This window comes from Haliotis rubra, unplaced genomic scaffold (genome assembly GCF_003918875.1).
Source record: "Haliotis rubra isolate DU_JTF1 unplaced genomic scaffold, ASM391887v1 Scf219, whole genome shotgun sequence".
In the NCBI taxonomy this organism is placed as follows: Eukaryota; Metazoa; Mollusca; class Gastropoda; order Lepetellida; family Haliotidae; genus Haliotis; species Haliotis rubra.
Genome location: NW_025766214.1, coordinates 738,410 through 752,159, shown reverse-complemented (window position 1 = coordinate 752,159; position 13,750 = coordinate 738,410). Strand labels below are relative to the sequence as shown.

Genomic DNA, 13,750 nt, shown 5'->3' with positions numbered 1-13,750 from the left:
ATGTCCATAGATAGTTTGGAAAACTGCTGATTGGCAGCATAAGGACATATGGAGGCAAGCTTCATTAAGCAACATCATAGAATGATCAGACTGTAGAATCCTAATGCATAAGCTCTACTCATATTTTGTAATGTCCCTTTGTTCATTGCTTCCAGTACCTGTGAGGAGATTCAGAAGGTGCTGGGCTTTGATTGGCTGCTGCTGTTCCTGCAGCCTCACCTTCACCAGTCAACAGTAGTACTGGCTTTGAGACTACTCCTCACCATGTTCCGCAACCCCAACAACATCAACCGCTTCCGAGAGGGCAGCTTCGGCGGAGGCTGGCTTGGTGATACAGAACATGTGATCAAGAACCAGATGGCCACCATGCTGGGTATGTTGTAGGCTGGAAATGTTTCAGACGTAGAAGAAATTTTTCTCCAAGTTAAGTCAATATATAGATGTGACTTTGTAATATCTACAAGTTAATATGATATTATACTGATGTATTTTGGTTGATTGATGACAGTATAGTAATTATTTCCTTTTGCCTCATGACCTTTGTTTTGTTTAGGTTTCAATCTAGGAACTGCCTCCAAAGGCCATGAACGTGAGGTCAACTCTGAGGTTTGCCATGTGCCAGGGTTCCTCGCCCTGCAGTGGTTGTTACCGCGGCACACGGATGTGTCCGCACTCTACTTCCTGCTGATGGCTCTCATGCTTGGCCAGCACATGAAAGAACTGCCAGCTGACGTTCAGGTAGACGCCAAAGCCAGATCACATGGGAGGGTATATTTCTCTAATTAACTTCTCCGTGTCGTCACACTAGACTCACCGTGTTTGGTTGACACACTGGTAGTTGAGCAGTGATGGCAGTTTTTTTGCGGAATTTTGTCCTGTTTGGTCCATGTGGCCTTTGAAGATCAGGCATTGGGATGTTTCGTTTTGCCATCTCTGTATAGTTTGGTTTGTATGTTTAGAGAGTAGATTTTCTTTCATTGATTGCTGAAGGTATTTTTCATGAGTTATCGGTTTGTATAATGCATCTTAGATTGTGTGCACTGTATGCCATCAGTTTGATATGTTCACACTAATTGTTAGAAATACCTTTTTAAGTTACCCTGACTTAAATAGAAGTATCTTAATATTTTTATGTATATTTTTTTGTGTCATTCAGATATGCCCTTTTTGTTATTTGTAATAATTCAGGATGTTATTAGTTCCTTATGACCACCTAGCAATAACAAATATGTGTGTGTGTTGTGTATTCATGTCGGTAGCTGTAGTTCTTAGAAACAGTGGTAAAAAATAACAAATATAACACTTATATGAATTTAAGAAATGATGGTTAATTTTTTTTGGTAAGTAATTCAGGTACTGGTAATAAGTTTTATAATAGTTTTCAGACACTGTTAAATAGTTTGGCAGAAAAGGCAGAGGGATATTGATCCCTGTGACCTTTTGTTTATATGTTGATACTATACTGAGATGCCAGCCTCTACAATTTTATCGTAGTCGCTACAAAATTGTATCATCAAATTATGCCAATATGATTGCTCTAGATATTCTACGAAATTTGAATACAATTCATTAAAATTCGGATATATATAGACAAAAATTTATTTTCATAGATTAAATACATTTTCGCCGAAGAATAAATGTAATGCTGATAATTTTGAAATTTGCTGTTGGAGGTATGTGAAATTAAAGCTTCACTCTTGATTAGTGTGACATTATCTTTTTCAGAATCCATCATGATTTTAAGTATTTAGTTGACTACTAATTTTATGGTCAAACTACTAAATTTTTCCTTATCCTGACTCATGCTCTTTTTGCTTGTCTTCTTCTTCTTGCGAACATAGTGGAACACTTGTATCTCCCTAATTGAAGCTCCCTTCAATTTAAAATCACTAATTAGTATTCACCACGAGTTACCTCCTTTCCACAAGCGCGGGAACGAGGGCGCCACCTCTACCCATGTGCCTCACTCTCTCCTTCTTCGCCCAGTGAGCTGGACGTGAGAGCGCCTGTGTCTCCCGACACACTATATCCTTTGATTATATTTAGTTAGTTACCTCGTATAGACATCTATAGAGGTTTAGCTAGTATCCTTCAACGATTATATATTGATATTTAGTCGTTTTTCTACAGTTTATTCACGGGACGCCGTGTTTGTTTCAGTGGATTACGTTGATGAAAATTCTGTACTATTGCAGATTACGTTTTTTATGCTGCTGCTGATCCACCTTTAATATGATGTACGGCGCCATGTTTATTATATTCACATTGCAGTTGCGGTACTAATTTATCCAATTCTACCTCTTTATTAATATTTACTTTATGCGCGTTGGCACGCACAGCAGATAGGTCGCTGTGATGCAGAGTCTAGTATGACTGATACACGGAACCCTCGCCAGTCTACTGCTGTTGGCCGACTCTCCGCGTGTGGTGTTCCGCTAGAGTGGTGGAGAGGTGTGGGACGTAGTCCGCCATCTCCAAGAAGCATTCTGCTTCCCCAGACATCCCATCGTCGCAGCAGAAGACTAGAGGGTTTTTCTACTACATCTCAACAACCGAGACCGTTCCCATCGAAGTTTGGGCCTGTATGATGATCAGCCGGTCATCATACCGGATGTACATCAAAGATTGACCGATGTCGGCACAGATCAGCATGCAGCCTGATGTACCAACGCAGATATGCGATGATCGTCCTGAGGGTCCCATCATTACCAACACTCAGACGCACACCCAGGGCAGCGTCGACCTCTGAGGGAAAATCAACGAAGTCTACTAGGACTTTCTCAACCGAGATTGTTCCAGCCGATGACCTGGACCTCTACGATGATCAGCTGATCATCATCCCCGACGTACGCCACAAGAAACGACCGGGGACAGCTACAACGACATCAGCAGAGATCACCATGCAGCCTGATGCCTCTACACTGATGTCGGACGATTTTCCGGTGGACCCCTCCATTAACACCGCAGATAAAGCACCGACGACCTCGTCGCAGACCATCCCAGAAGACATGATGCGACAAATTATGAACATCATGGAGGACCAATATCTGCGGTAGCAGGGTCCGAAGCTTAACCGCGAAGGCTCCAACGTGACAGCACCCCAGAGGCACCCCCGTCAACGTAGCAGCCAGGAAGATGTCACCTTCAGCGAAGGAAGTCACGGACCACCTTGGACGAAGGACCTAGATGTACAGCTTCGCGAAGGCCTTCGCTGGCGGAAAGGACCTAGATGTACAGCCTTCGAAGGCGTGAAAGAACCTAGATGTACAGCCTTCGCGAAGGACTTCGCGAAGGCAGGATAGATCATCACCTTATGCGGTTTCATCCCTAGATGTGGACTCGGACCATCAGACATCACGGAAGCCTTCGCGAAGGTCATATCGTCGTTCCCGGACCGACGCAGAGGAAGCAGCAAGGCATACGCGCAAGGACACCTGAATCCAGATCATCATCATCTAGAAGGACATCGAGGGACTATACAAGAGCTTCGCGAAACTATCAACGTTCCCCTCACAAGTCTCGAGAAGATCAACCCATAGACAAGTTGATCATCGATATCAAGTATAAGAACTACAATCGTATATTGGTTCTGTTGAATCCATGACGCAGAGGCGTATGTTCGCTGGCCTAAATAGATCTAGAACGATCAATTAGACACTTATCACCAGACTTCGTAAACACGACTTCTGAATATGATAAGATGATCCATGCGCCATACTTAGGCAAGCCGCCCGATCCCACATCCTGTTAAACACAGAGGCTGTTCCGCGAAACAAAGCCATATATATATTTATATATATATATATATATATACTAATCGGCTTTGACTCGACTTACCTTCAGCGATGGTCGCGAAGGCTAAGTGGCTCCAAGTCTACTTCACCCAGAAGATCTAGAAGGGATACCGAGAACTTCGCGAAGTCTCCGGGCGTTCACCGAGGAAGTCTCCTCCAAGGTTTCCATATACTAGCCACTCGTCATATATAGCTACTCGTCAGTCCGTTCAAGACGCCGCATAAGTTGATTATCAACTGTATGCCAGATGCCGATCTATAAGCCTACGCGAAGATAATTGCTCAGGCTATTTACAACACAGAACGCCGCTGTATTATTAGTCAACGACATTTCATAGATCTTCACAGAAATCAACTATTCCGTATAAATTGCTAATATACAATCCCGGACGACGATCACGATTATCTACATGCGTGACCATTACGCATATCTGCAGACAATTCAATATCGAAATTGAACAGCAGCCTTGTTACAGCGAGTATAACTCTTAATCGTCAAAGTTTCTGAGAAGAAATATGTACAACAAGTTCAACGTTAATTCTACAATTATGACGATACATTCATGTATACAGTCTACAAGCTTGCAAGTTGTTTATACCCTTATATATAAGGAAGTCGGAATTATATTCAAAACTGAAATTACTTTCACGACAACCAGGAAAATAACCTACCCAGCATAAAATTACAGAGCGAGATATTTTCACCGGAGGTTTCAGCGGTTACCATTAACCCTCAAACACGCGTGGTCACCGGATAACTTCGAAGCTACGGTGAAGACCGACGTTTATGCTAATATCAACGACGACAAGAATTTATTCAAGGTGGGTTTTTTCCGCTACACCGGTGACATCACAGCGCGGGTATTATACAGAATCAAAATGCCTTGTTCTGATTGGACCGCGTTGGACAACGACCTACACAGAGGTCGATCTCTATTCACAGTTCAAGACTTACGTCACAAGTGACAACTATATATCAGTGAACGAGCAAGCCTCATTACAGTCCAGTTAACCTGAACATTCATGATTAGACTGCCTTTCTTCAAGATAGAGACCTCCCCTGTCAAGTTAAGACGAGGGATCGGGCAGTCAGGCGATTTTACATAAAGTTCAACGAGGACAGACACACCTGGTTGTGCACCTACATCGTCAAGGACTTTAGCGAATTACCTAGACGAAAGATACAAGTGGATCTAAATCCACAGCGTTTCAGACTACAGCTGAATTTCATCAAGCTTAACTAACACAACTAGATGGTTAGTAAACCTACTAAACTTCTGTTTGGAGAATAAACGAAATTTCAGCCCAACCTGGGGATATGAATATAGTGCTCCAACACCTCACAAGTGAGGTTTATGAACACGCCTGGATGACATACTTGGACCCCATGATACGATGATTCTATCAAGATGGCCAGCAAGAGCACTGTAAATTTATCTCCACCAAACCAAACAGGAGTAAAAAATGCAACAGATTATTTCCTCTATCATCAACTTACGCAGAGAGAAGTCTCATGTACTATATCTCCATTTGGATCAGAACTGTCATACTACGTGCATATGCGGATGGACCTATTCCGACCCTCCATGAGCTTAATACTCATGATATTATAGCTAACTTCTACAATTGTTCCCACACAAATGTGATTGAAATATTGGAGGGTTTATTTCTGGAGATCCGATATGGTGGTTGCAAACCATTATCTGAGAGATATCACCACCGAGGACGCCCCCAGGTATACACCAATTGATCCCATGGTCCTCGCACAACAGCTGACAGTTCTCGAGAAGATAAGTCAATCTAACAGATTTTTACTTATCTTATAACAATACTAAATAGCTTCATGCTATATATAATTTACTTAAGTTCCTTTTATCATCACAGTACTATGATTATTACATCATACAATATATAAGTTAACAACTCTACAGAGTTTGTTATTATATATATTTACCTTAAGTTATTCATATCTTAAGAGTAATATTATGGTTACATGATAAATGCATCAGCTAACAAACTCTACAGAGTTTTTGGCTATTTTATACATAGCTTAAGTTAATTAAGCTAACAAACTCTCTGGAGTTTTACTATTATATAGGTAACTTTAAGCTAATTATACCTTAAGCATAGTACTATACTCATATTATTAAAATATATTGGCTAACAAACTCTAAGGAGTTTTTTGCTATTATATAGGTAGCTTAAGCTTATTCATATCTTAAGCTTAGTACTATGTTTATATCATATAAGTAGATTAGCTAACAAACTCTAAAGAGTTTTTGCTATTTGGCTTAAGTATCATCATATTTCTAAGCAATATGGTTATATTATAACATGTATTAGCTAACAAACTCTACAGAGTTTTAGCTATTATATATGTAACTTAAGCTTATTCATATCTTAAAAGCAGTACTATGTTTATATCATATAGGTATATTAGCTATCAAAACTCTAAAGAGGGTTTTGCTATTATATATTTAAGCTTTAAGTTTCATCATATTTTAAGCTTTATAGTTACATTATAACATGTATTAGCTAACAAACTCTACGGAGTTCTTGCTATATATATGTAGCTTAAGTTTTCCTTCATAAGCTCAATACTAGGTTTATATCATAGCTAACAAACTCTAAAGGGTTGTTTTGGCTATTATACAATTAGCTTAAGTTTTCATCATATCTTAAGCAGTATGGATTTACATTATAAAGGTATTAGCTAACAAAACTCGACGGAGTTTTGTTATATATATATAGCTTAAGTTTCATCATAACTTAAGCTCAGTACTATAAGCTTAGTACTATGGTTACACTATAAACATATTAGCTAATAAACTCTACAGAGTTTTTTGGCTATTATATATGTAGCTTAAGTTAATAATATCTTAAGCACAATACTATACTCATATTGTAAAATATATTAGCTAACAAACTCTACGGAGTTCTGCTATTATATATGTTGCTTAAGTTCATTATATCTTAAGCACACTACTATACTCATATTGTAAAATATATTAGCTAACAAACTCTCACGGAGTTTTGCTATTATATATGTAGCTTAAGTTAATTATATCTTAAGCACACTACTATACTCATATTGTAAAAATATATTAGCTAACAAAACCCTACAGAGTTTTGCTATATATATATGTAGCTTAAGTTAATTATATCTTAAGCTCAGTACTATACTAATATTATAAATATATATTAGCTAACAAACTCTACAGAGTTTGGCTATTATATATGTAGCTTAAGTTAATTATAGCTTAAGCACAGTACTATACTCATATTATAAAAATATATTAGCTAACAAACTCTACAGAGTTTGGCTATTATATATGTAGCTTAAGTTAATTATAGCTTAAGCACAGTACTATACTCATATTATAAAAATATATTAGCTAACAAACTCTACAGAGTTTTGCTATTATATATGTAGCTAAAGCTTATTCATATCTTAAGCTCAGCATTATATCTATATCATATAAGTATATTAACTAACAAACTCTAAAGAGTTTGCTATTATATAATTAGCTTAAGTTTAATCATATCTTAAGCTTAGTACTATGTTATATCTTAAAGTATTTTAGCTAACAAACTCTAAGGAGTTTATACTAGCATATTAACAAGCTTAAGTCTATTAGTCTTAAGCATTGTATTAATGTTATATATACTTTATCATAATAAGTACATGGTAATAACCTTTTATATGGCAGCTGATAAGTTAGCAGCAGGAATTCATCAATTCAGTGCCTTTATGAAGTTCCCATAGGGTTATTACAATCATCACAGTTCAAATCACTAATTATTAAAAATCCAAAGTATTAGATATTCCCACCTCCGTTCAGTAGGATGCTACAAGCAAAGAAGAGCATGAGTCAGGATAAGGAAAAATATGTAATTTTAGAGTAAAATTGATATTTTATACTTATCCTGACTCATGAGGTCAGCTCCTCCCATCCTCCCCAAATAACACTTTGGATTTCCTGTAAATTCAAATGTTGGGCTCAGTATATGAGGAGAGAGTGAGGCACATGGGTAGAGGTGGCGCCCTCGTTCCCGAGCTTGTGGAAAGGAGGTAACTCGTGGTGAATACTAATTAGTGATTTTAAATTGAAGGGAGCTTCAATTAGGGAGATACAAGTGTTCCACTATGTTCGCAAGAAGAAGAAGACAAGCAAAAAGAGCATGAGTCAGGATAAGTATAAAATATCAATTTTACTCTAAAAATTACATTTTTGATCCTTGAAACTACTATTTGCATTTGCAACACTTTGGGGTTGGCGTCTCTGCTGTTTTAGTGCCATGTTCCAGTGACTGTGTTGAGTAGTCCATTAACTAGGGTTATTTGCAGCTGAACCTGGATGCTGTGTGGACTGTGATATTTGGGGTGCCAGCCAGCAAACCTGTGGCTCTGTTGGCCAAAGAGAAGGTGGACCTTGTACCTGATGCTGCCTTCGTCATCCTGTCTATGATCCGAGCAATGCTCAACTTGACGGTTAGTATCTTGCTTTGGTCATCTGTCACATAGCTGTTAGCAGATAAATACTCCAGTCTGTGGAGCAGTTACCGCCTCCGTGGTGTAGTGGTTAGAGCGTCCGCCCAGAGAAAGGTCGCGGGTTCGATCCCCGACCGCGTCATACCAAAAGACGTTAAAATATGGTACTTGTTGGTCCCTGTCTGGCGCTCGGCATTAATGGGTACAACAAGGACTGGTCGGCTCGGAGTCAGTATAATGTGTCTGAGTGGGGTATTCATGCTTCGGGGCGGTGGGGTAGCCTAGTGGTTAAAGCGTTTGCTCGTCATGCCGAAGACCCGGGTTCGATTCCCCACAGGGGCACAATGTGTTAAGCCCATTTCTGGTGTCCCCCGCCGTGATATTGCTGGAATATTGCTAAAAGCAAGTCAGTCAGTATTCATGCTTCACTACAGCATGGTATCTCAGTGGGCTAGCATTATAAAACCAGCTTAAGTCTGGGCTAGTACAAGCAGCCGCACATACACATACATATGCATGCACGTCGTCATATGAGCGAAATATTCTCAAGCACGACGTAAAACCCAATTTCACCTCACCTCACCTCTGTGGAGCAGTACTTTCTGGACAAATAGAGATTTACTTCAGTTTCAATGGAGTAGCTTTCTAAATTTGTAAGTTTAATCACATTAACACAAATTGCACAACACCATTAAGATAAATATATGCATGTACTTTCTGCTTAAACAGATATTTACTATTTGTTTCCTACAGTAGATTTTTAAATTGATCATGGAACATTAGCATGAAGTGTCATTGACATCAGCTGTTCCCATCTTATCCCCAGCCTGGAGAGGAGAACAACACTAGCGCCAACAGCTCTTGGCTGCAGGACTTCCCTGTGACGCTGATGCAGTTCCTGTTGTTCCTGTACCACAACCAGGCCGACTTCCTGACACTGTGCACCATGCCGGACTTTATCTCGGGGCTGGCTGCTACCCTGTTCCCTTTCCAGCCAATGGATTTAGACAGTGACCTCACATCTCCACAGGAGGAGTTCAAACCATTCCCTGATGCTGAGCCTGTTGTGTTGGTCAAAACGCCAGAGAAAAGTAATGGAAGTAAGTGTGATTCAGGTGCTTTCTGTAACATGTCTCACATATGACTGAACCGACGGATTAGCTGTTGTAATATTAATGATCAGGTGTTCTTTAACTTTTATGAGTTTGTATGAATCTCATTCTTTATGTTCAGTGATGTGATAAAGATGCAACATTGCTCAGAGTAGTGTCAACTCTTATTTTGAAATTGCTCCCCGAAAATGTTTCCGTTCAACTCATGCCCATGTGAGAATTCAAAATACCTGTTTATGAGACCCGTGAAGATCCGGGGTAGAATAGGTCTTCAGCAACCCATGCTTGCCACAAAAGGCGACTATGCTTGTCGTAAGAGGCAACTAACGGGATCGGGTGGTCAGGCTCGCTGACTTGGTTGACACATGTCATCGGTTCCCAATTGCCCAGATCGATGCTCATGCTGTTGATCACTGTATTGTCTGGTCCAGACTCAATTATTTACAGACCGCCACCATATAGCTGGAATATTGCTGAGTGCGGCGTATAACTAAACTCACTCACTCACTCACTCACCTGATTATGATTGGGTGGTTACCATGCATGAAATTGGAAAGTGTTTTCAGGACATGAATGCCTTGATGGAGTTCGAAAATGGAAACCGTGTTACAATTTGTTACAGAGTTATGGCCCTTGTCTTCCTTTTCTTGACTTAGTGCACAGTATCCCCATTGGGGACAGATTTTCTCCGTAACATTCATAGATAGGGAGACCAAATGTGGGATGTGTTTTCAGGACATGAATGTTGTGGTGGAGTTGAAACAGAAACCCAATAGGAGCAGAACATTGTGGCGGGGGGATATTGATGACCATGTCTTCTTGTTGTGTATTGTTCTGTTAATGAATCTGGTTGTTCTAACCCTACTTCCCATTCCAGGTGTACTCACTAATCATTCCGCTAGAAAGTTCATCATTGACTTCCTCCGCACCATCGTCATCGACAGCTTCTCACAACCACCAACATCCAAGTCCAATGCTGTTATTGACCTGCTTCTAGATGTAAGTGTTGTTGGAACAATAAGCTGCGAAAGGTCTTCTAAATGGCACATGTTTTTTTAAGTCTGTACATATCTACATCCATAACACTAAACGATTTAAATAACTCAGTCTGTACATATCCATACCCTTTGTCTGCCTCTTGTTGAACTTTTTTGTAATATACACTTGTAACTATGTGGAGAGGGCTTATTTAAGTTGGATAACTTGTGCCCAATCCGTTTATTAATTGAATAAAATATGTTTCAGTCAATGGCACATGTCTTCAGTGAGAAGCACTCTGTGACTGTGTGACAAGACAACATATTATGATCGTTTGAATGTGGTTCATTTCTAAGCTTGTGTTCAGGAGATATTTACAAATAACAGTGACTGAAATTTATCTTGTATACTTCATTCTGTCATAACATCATCCTGCATTAGAGGACAACATCATGTTTGTCTCATCGCTCCTTGATTACAAGTAGAAAGAGGGTGCTCCAGAGGAGTACCTGCAACTTTTTGTATGAATAATGTTGATCAGCTGTCTGTGTTTGCAGGTATTAGTGATCTTTTCAGTTCATGTGCATCAAGTACTCAATAACACCCACAAATCTGAAAACATAAATTTTTAAACTTATCCTATCTCATGGTATGCACTTCTCTCTCTTGATTCGACACTGAGTGGAACGATGTAAACTTTTTTCCCTATTCCTCTCATGTCCATCCGCCCAAACACTCCATGCTACCCTCACTATAAGATAGCTTCCTAACTCTCATGCAAAGCATGCGGCATGCACCACTAGCTGCCCACGTGACTATATCCAAATCATCATTCTCTTTCTTGTCGCACACGAGTGTGGACGTATGTTACTTTGCTCAACGTTTTCAACTTTGGGAACATGGGAAAAGTTGACCAACCAAAGAAGAGGAAAAAATGTAATAAAGTGTTCTCCACAAGTGATGCACATGGTTATTTTGTTGACTGTATGGGACAGTGTAAATGGGACTCTCGTTGCGATAAATGCAAGGATCTTACTTTCGAGGCGTTTGGTGACTACACTCGGGTTTGCGCTCGTCGTATTGCTGACAGGGCTCGTTATGCCGCTTCACTTGGCGGACCCAGTCCCTCCAAGAAAGGAAAGTTTAAGCATCCTACTTTGTCTGCTTGGTGGTCACAGTCCCCTCACTCAAATGAGAGCGTCGTCAGATTCTTACTTATCGGAAGATGTTCGGCTTTTGTTGGGCTCTCAACATTCCAGCCCGAGTCCTTCATCTTTGACCACGTTCCGGGTAGTGGTTGTCGAGACTGCTACCACCCCTCAGGATACCTCTTCACAGCAGGACCTTCGAACTACGCTCTCTTTCACTCGTTCACCGGACCAATTATCTCGGCAAACTGGCTTATCTGTTTCGGACAAGAATCAGCTGATCTCTACACCTGACTGCGCAGAAGCCGTTCTTGCTCTCATTGTTCATCCAGTAGTGAGAGGAACCAGTCTACCTCGCCTCAATGCCTCAACTTCACCGTGTCTTGTGTCCAGCTACCTCGATCTTCTGCTTCGCCGAAGCCTGCCAGATTGAATCACAGTTCGTCAGATCAAGCTTCGCCTGTCCACTCCCGTCCACCTCGAGTTTCGCCGGACTGCCCACCTTCCCCAGAATTAGACTGGCTCTCTAGGAAACAGCGTTCGCCGAACCGGTCTTCATCAAAACACCAGTCTAAGAGTCAGCATTCTCCGGATCGATTGACTGCTAAACGGACTTCACCTAATCGTACTTCGTCGAATCAACGTTTGCTGAAACGGAAGACTTCACCGAAACGACATGTGGTGAATAGACTTTCGCCAAAACGGCCTTCTTCCAAGCGGTATTAAGCAGAATGCCTCTTGCCGGATCATCTGAGTCCTTCCCCAAACTCTGTTGGGTCCTACAGTCACGCCTCCTCAGCACGGATGCGGCTGTCACCGAGTCGTCTGGATCAGTCTCCTATTATTATTCGGATTTGTTCACTGGATAGACCTGATCGGTCTACTTCACCGCCGAGACGCCACTCTTCAACTCGTTCGCATTCAACTAAGCACACACCTCCCTCTGCTCCGTTGAGATCGGTTCTTTGTTCCAAGTCACCCCCTCGGCATTCGTCTTCTCGTCATCATGGGACTTCCGGTTCTGCGTACTCGACCCGTCAACCTAGATCTCCTACACGGTTGACTGCTGCCTATCGTTCAAGATCCAGGGATCGTCGTTATCGTTGTGATATCTCCCCTCCTCGCTCCCATTCTCCTCAGGGGGTCTCCATTTGTGCATCCTCTCCCGGTTTGTCCCTCTCCAGACATAGATATGGTTCCACGGCTCGTCGATCTAATCAACGGTTTTCCGAGTTGCGATCCCAGCCTGCTATGACTTCTGACGGGACTCCTGCCTCCTCTCGTCTTTCTACGAGGATTGTACCGGATTCCTGGACTCCTGCGCAGGAAACTACTCCTCCTCCAGATCTGGCTGCGATGTTAAGTGCACTTACTACTGCTTGGAATCAACAACAGGCTGCTCACTCTCTGGGGAATGCTCTTTCCCTTGGACCATCTGTTACGGCGCCTAGTCCTGGTGTACGTTCCACCTGATCCTACGTCTCCAGCACATTCAGTTGTGGATTCCCCAGAGGGAAGTTTGGATTTTGGCGATGAGCCTCAAGTTTTAGCTTGGATAGTGGAGAATCTCCACCTCCCTATGTCTCAGAACCCGGAGAATTGATCTCATTCCTTCTCCATGAGACGAGACTTGACATCTATTACTTTCCCACCACGGCCTTGTATTGCTCATCTCACTACCTCCTTGGATCATGCCTTTAAAAGCCTTAAGCGGATTAAGGATGGCCTGTCCTCACCTAGATTTTCACTACCAGCAGGAATTGCATCAGGGTTTTCGTGGCCTTTCGTCCCGAGCTAGAGGTAGCAGGTCCTCCTGTGGCACTTCTTCCCGTCGACTCCCGAGCTGGGAGTGGGGCCCTCAAACAGTGACTCATCGAAACAAGGGCACGACTGGGAACTCCCGCCTCCAGCCGTCCCCATCTACGACTCTCCAGTGGGCGGGAGACTAGGGAGGTTTGCTCCCAACTGGACCATACTCGACGATCCTTTCATGACCGACCTCCTCGCCACAGGTTATCACCTTCCAGTCATCGGACGTCCCCCGCTGACAGTGCAATCCAGTACACCGCAGCTACCCGGCGGACCAGTTCTAAGTTTCTCACTCCACCATAGGTACGCTCATAGAGAAATGTGCAGTCCAGTCTCTCGGGGCGGCGCCCAGCACTCCGGGGTTCTATTCCCCCATCTTTCTGGTTCCCAAGAAAAACTCAACAAACTAAGACTCAT

General features: G+C 41.9%; 1 protein-coding gene across 1 annotated transcript in view; it reads left to right on the top strand.

Moving 5' to 3' along the window:
* Positions 1-13,750, top strand: part of LOC124277164 (WD repeat and FYVE domain-containing protein 3-like) — a 116,561-nt gene that overhangs the window by 57,963 nt on the left and 44,848 nt on the right. Inside the window, 5 exon segments of the mRNA XM_046712830.1 lie at positions 156-373; positions 554-738; positions 8,143-8,286; positions 9,113-9,386; positions 10,276-10,397. Of these exon segments, the coding sequence (XP_046568786.1) occupies positions 156-373; positions 554-738; positions 8,143-8,286; positions 9,113-9,386; positions 10,276-10,397 (943 nt within the window).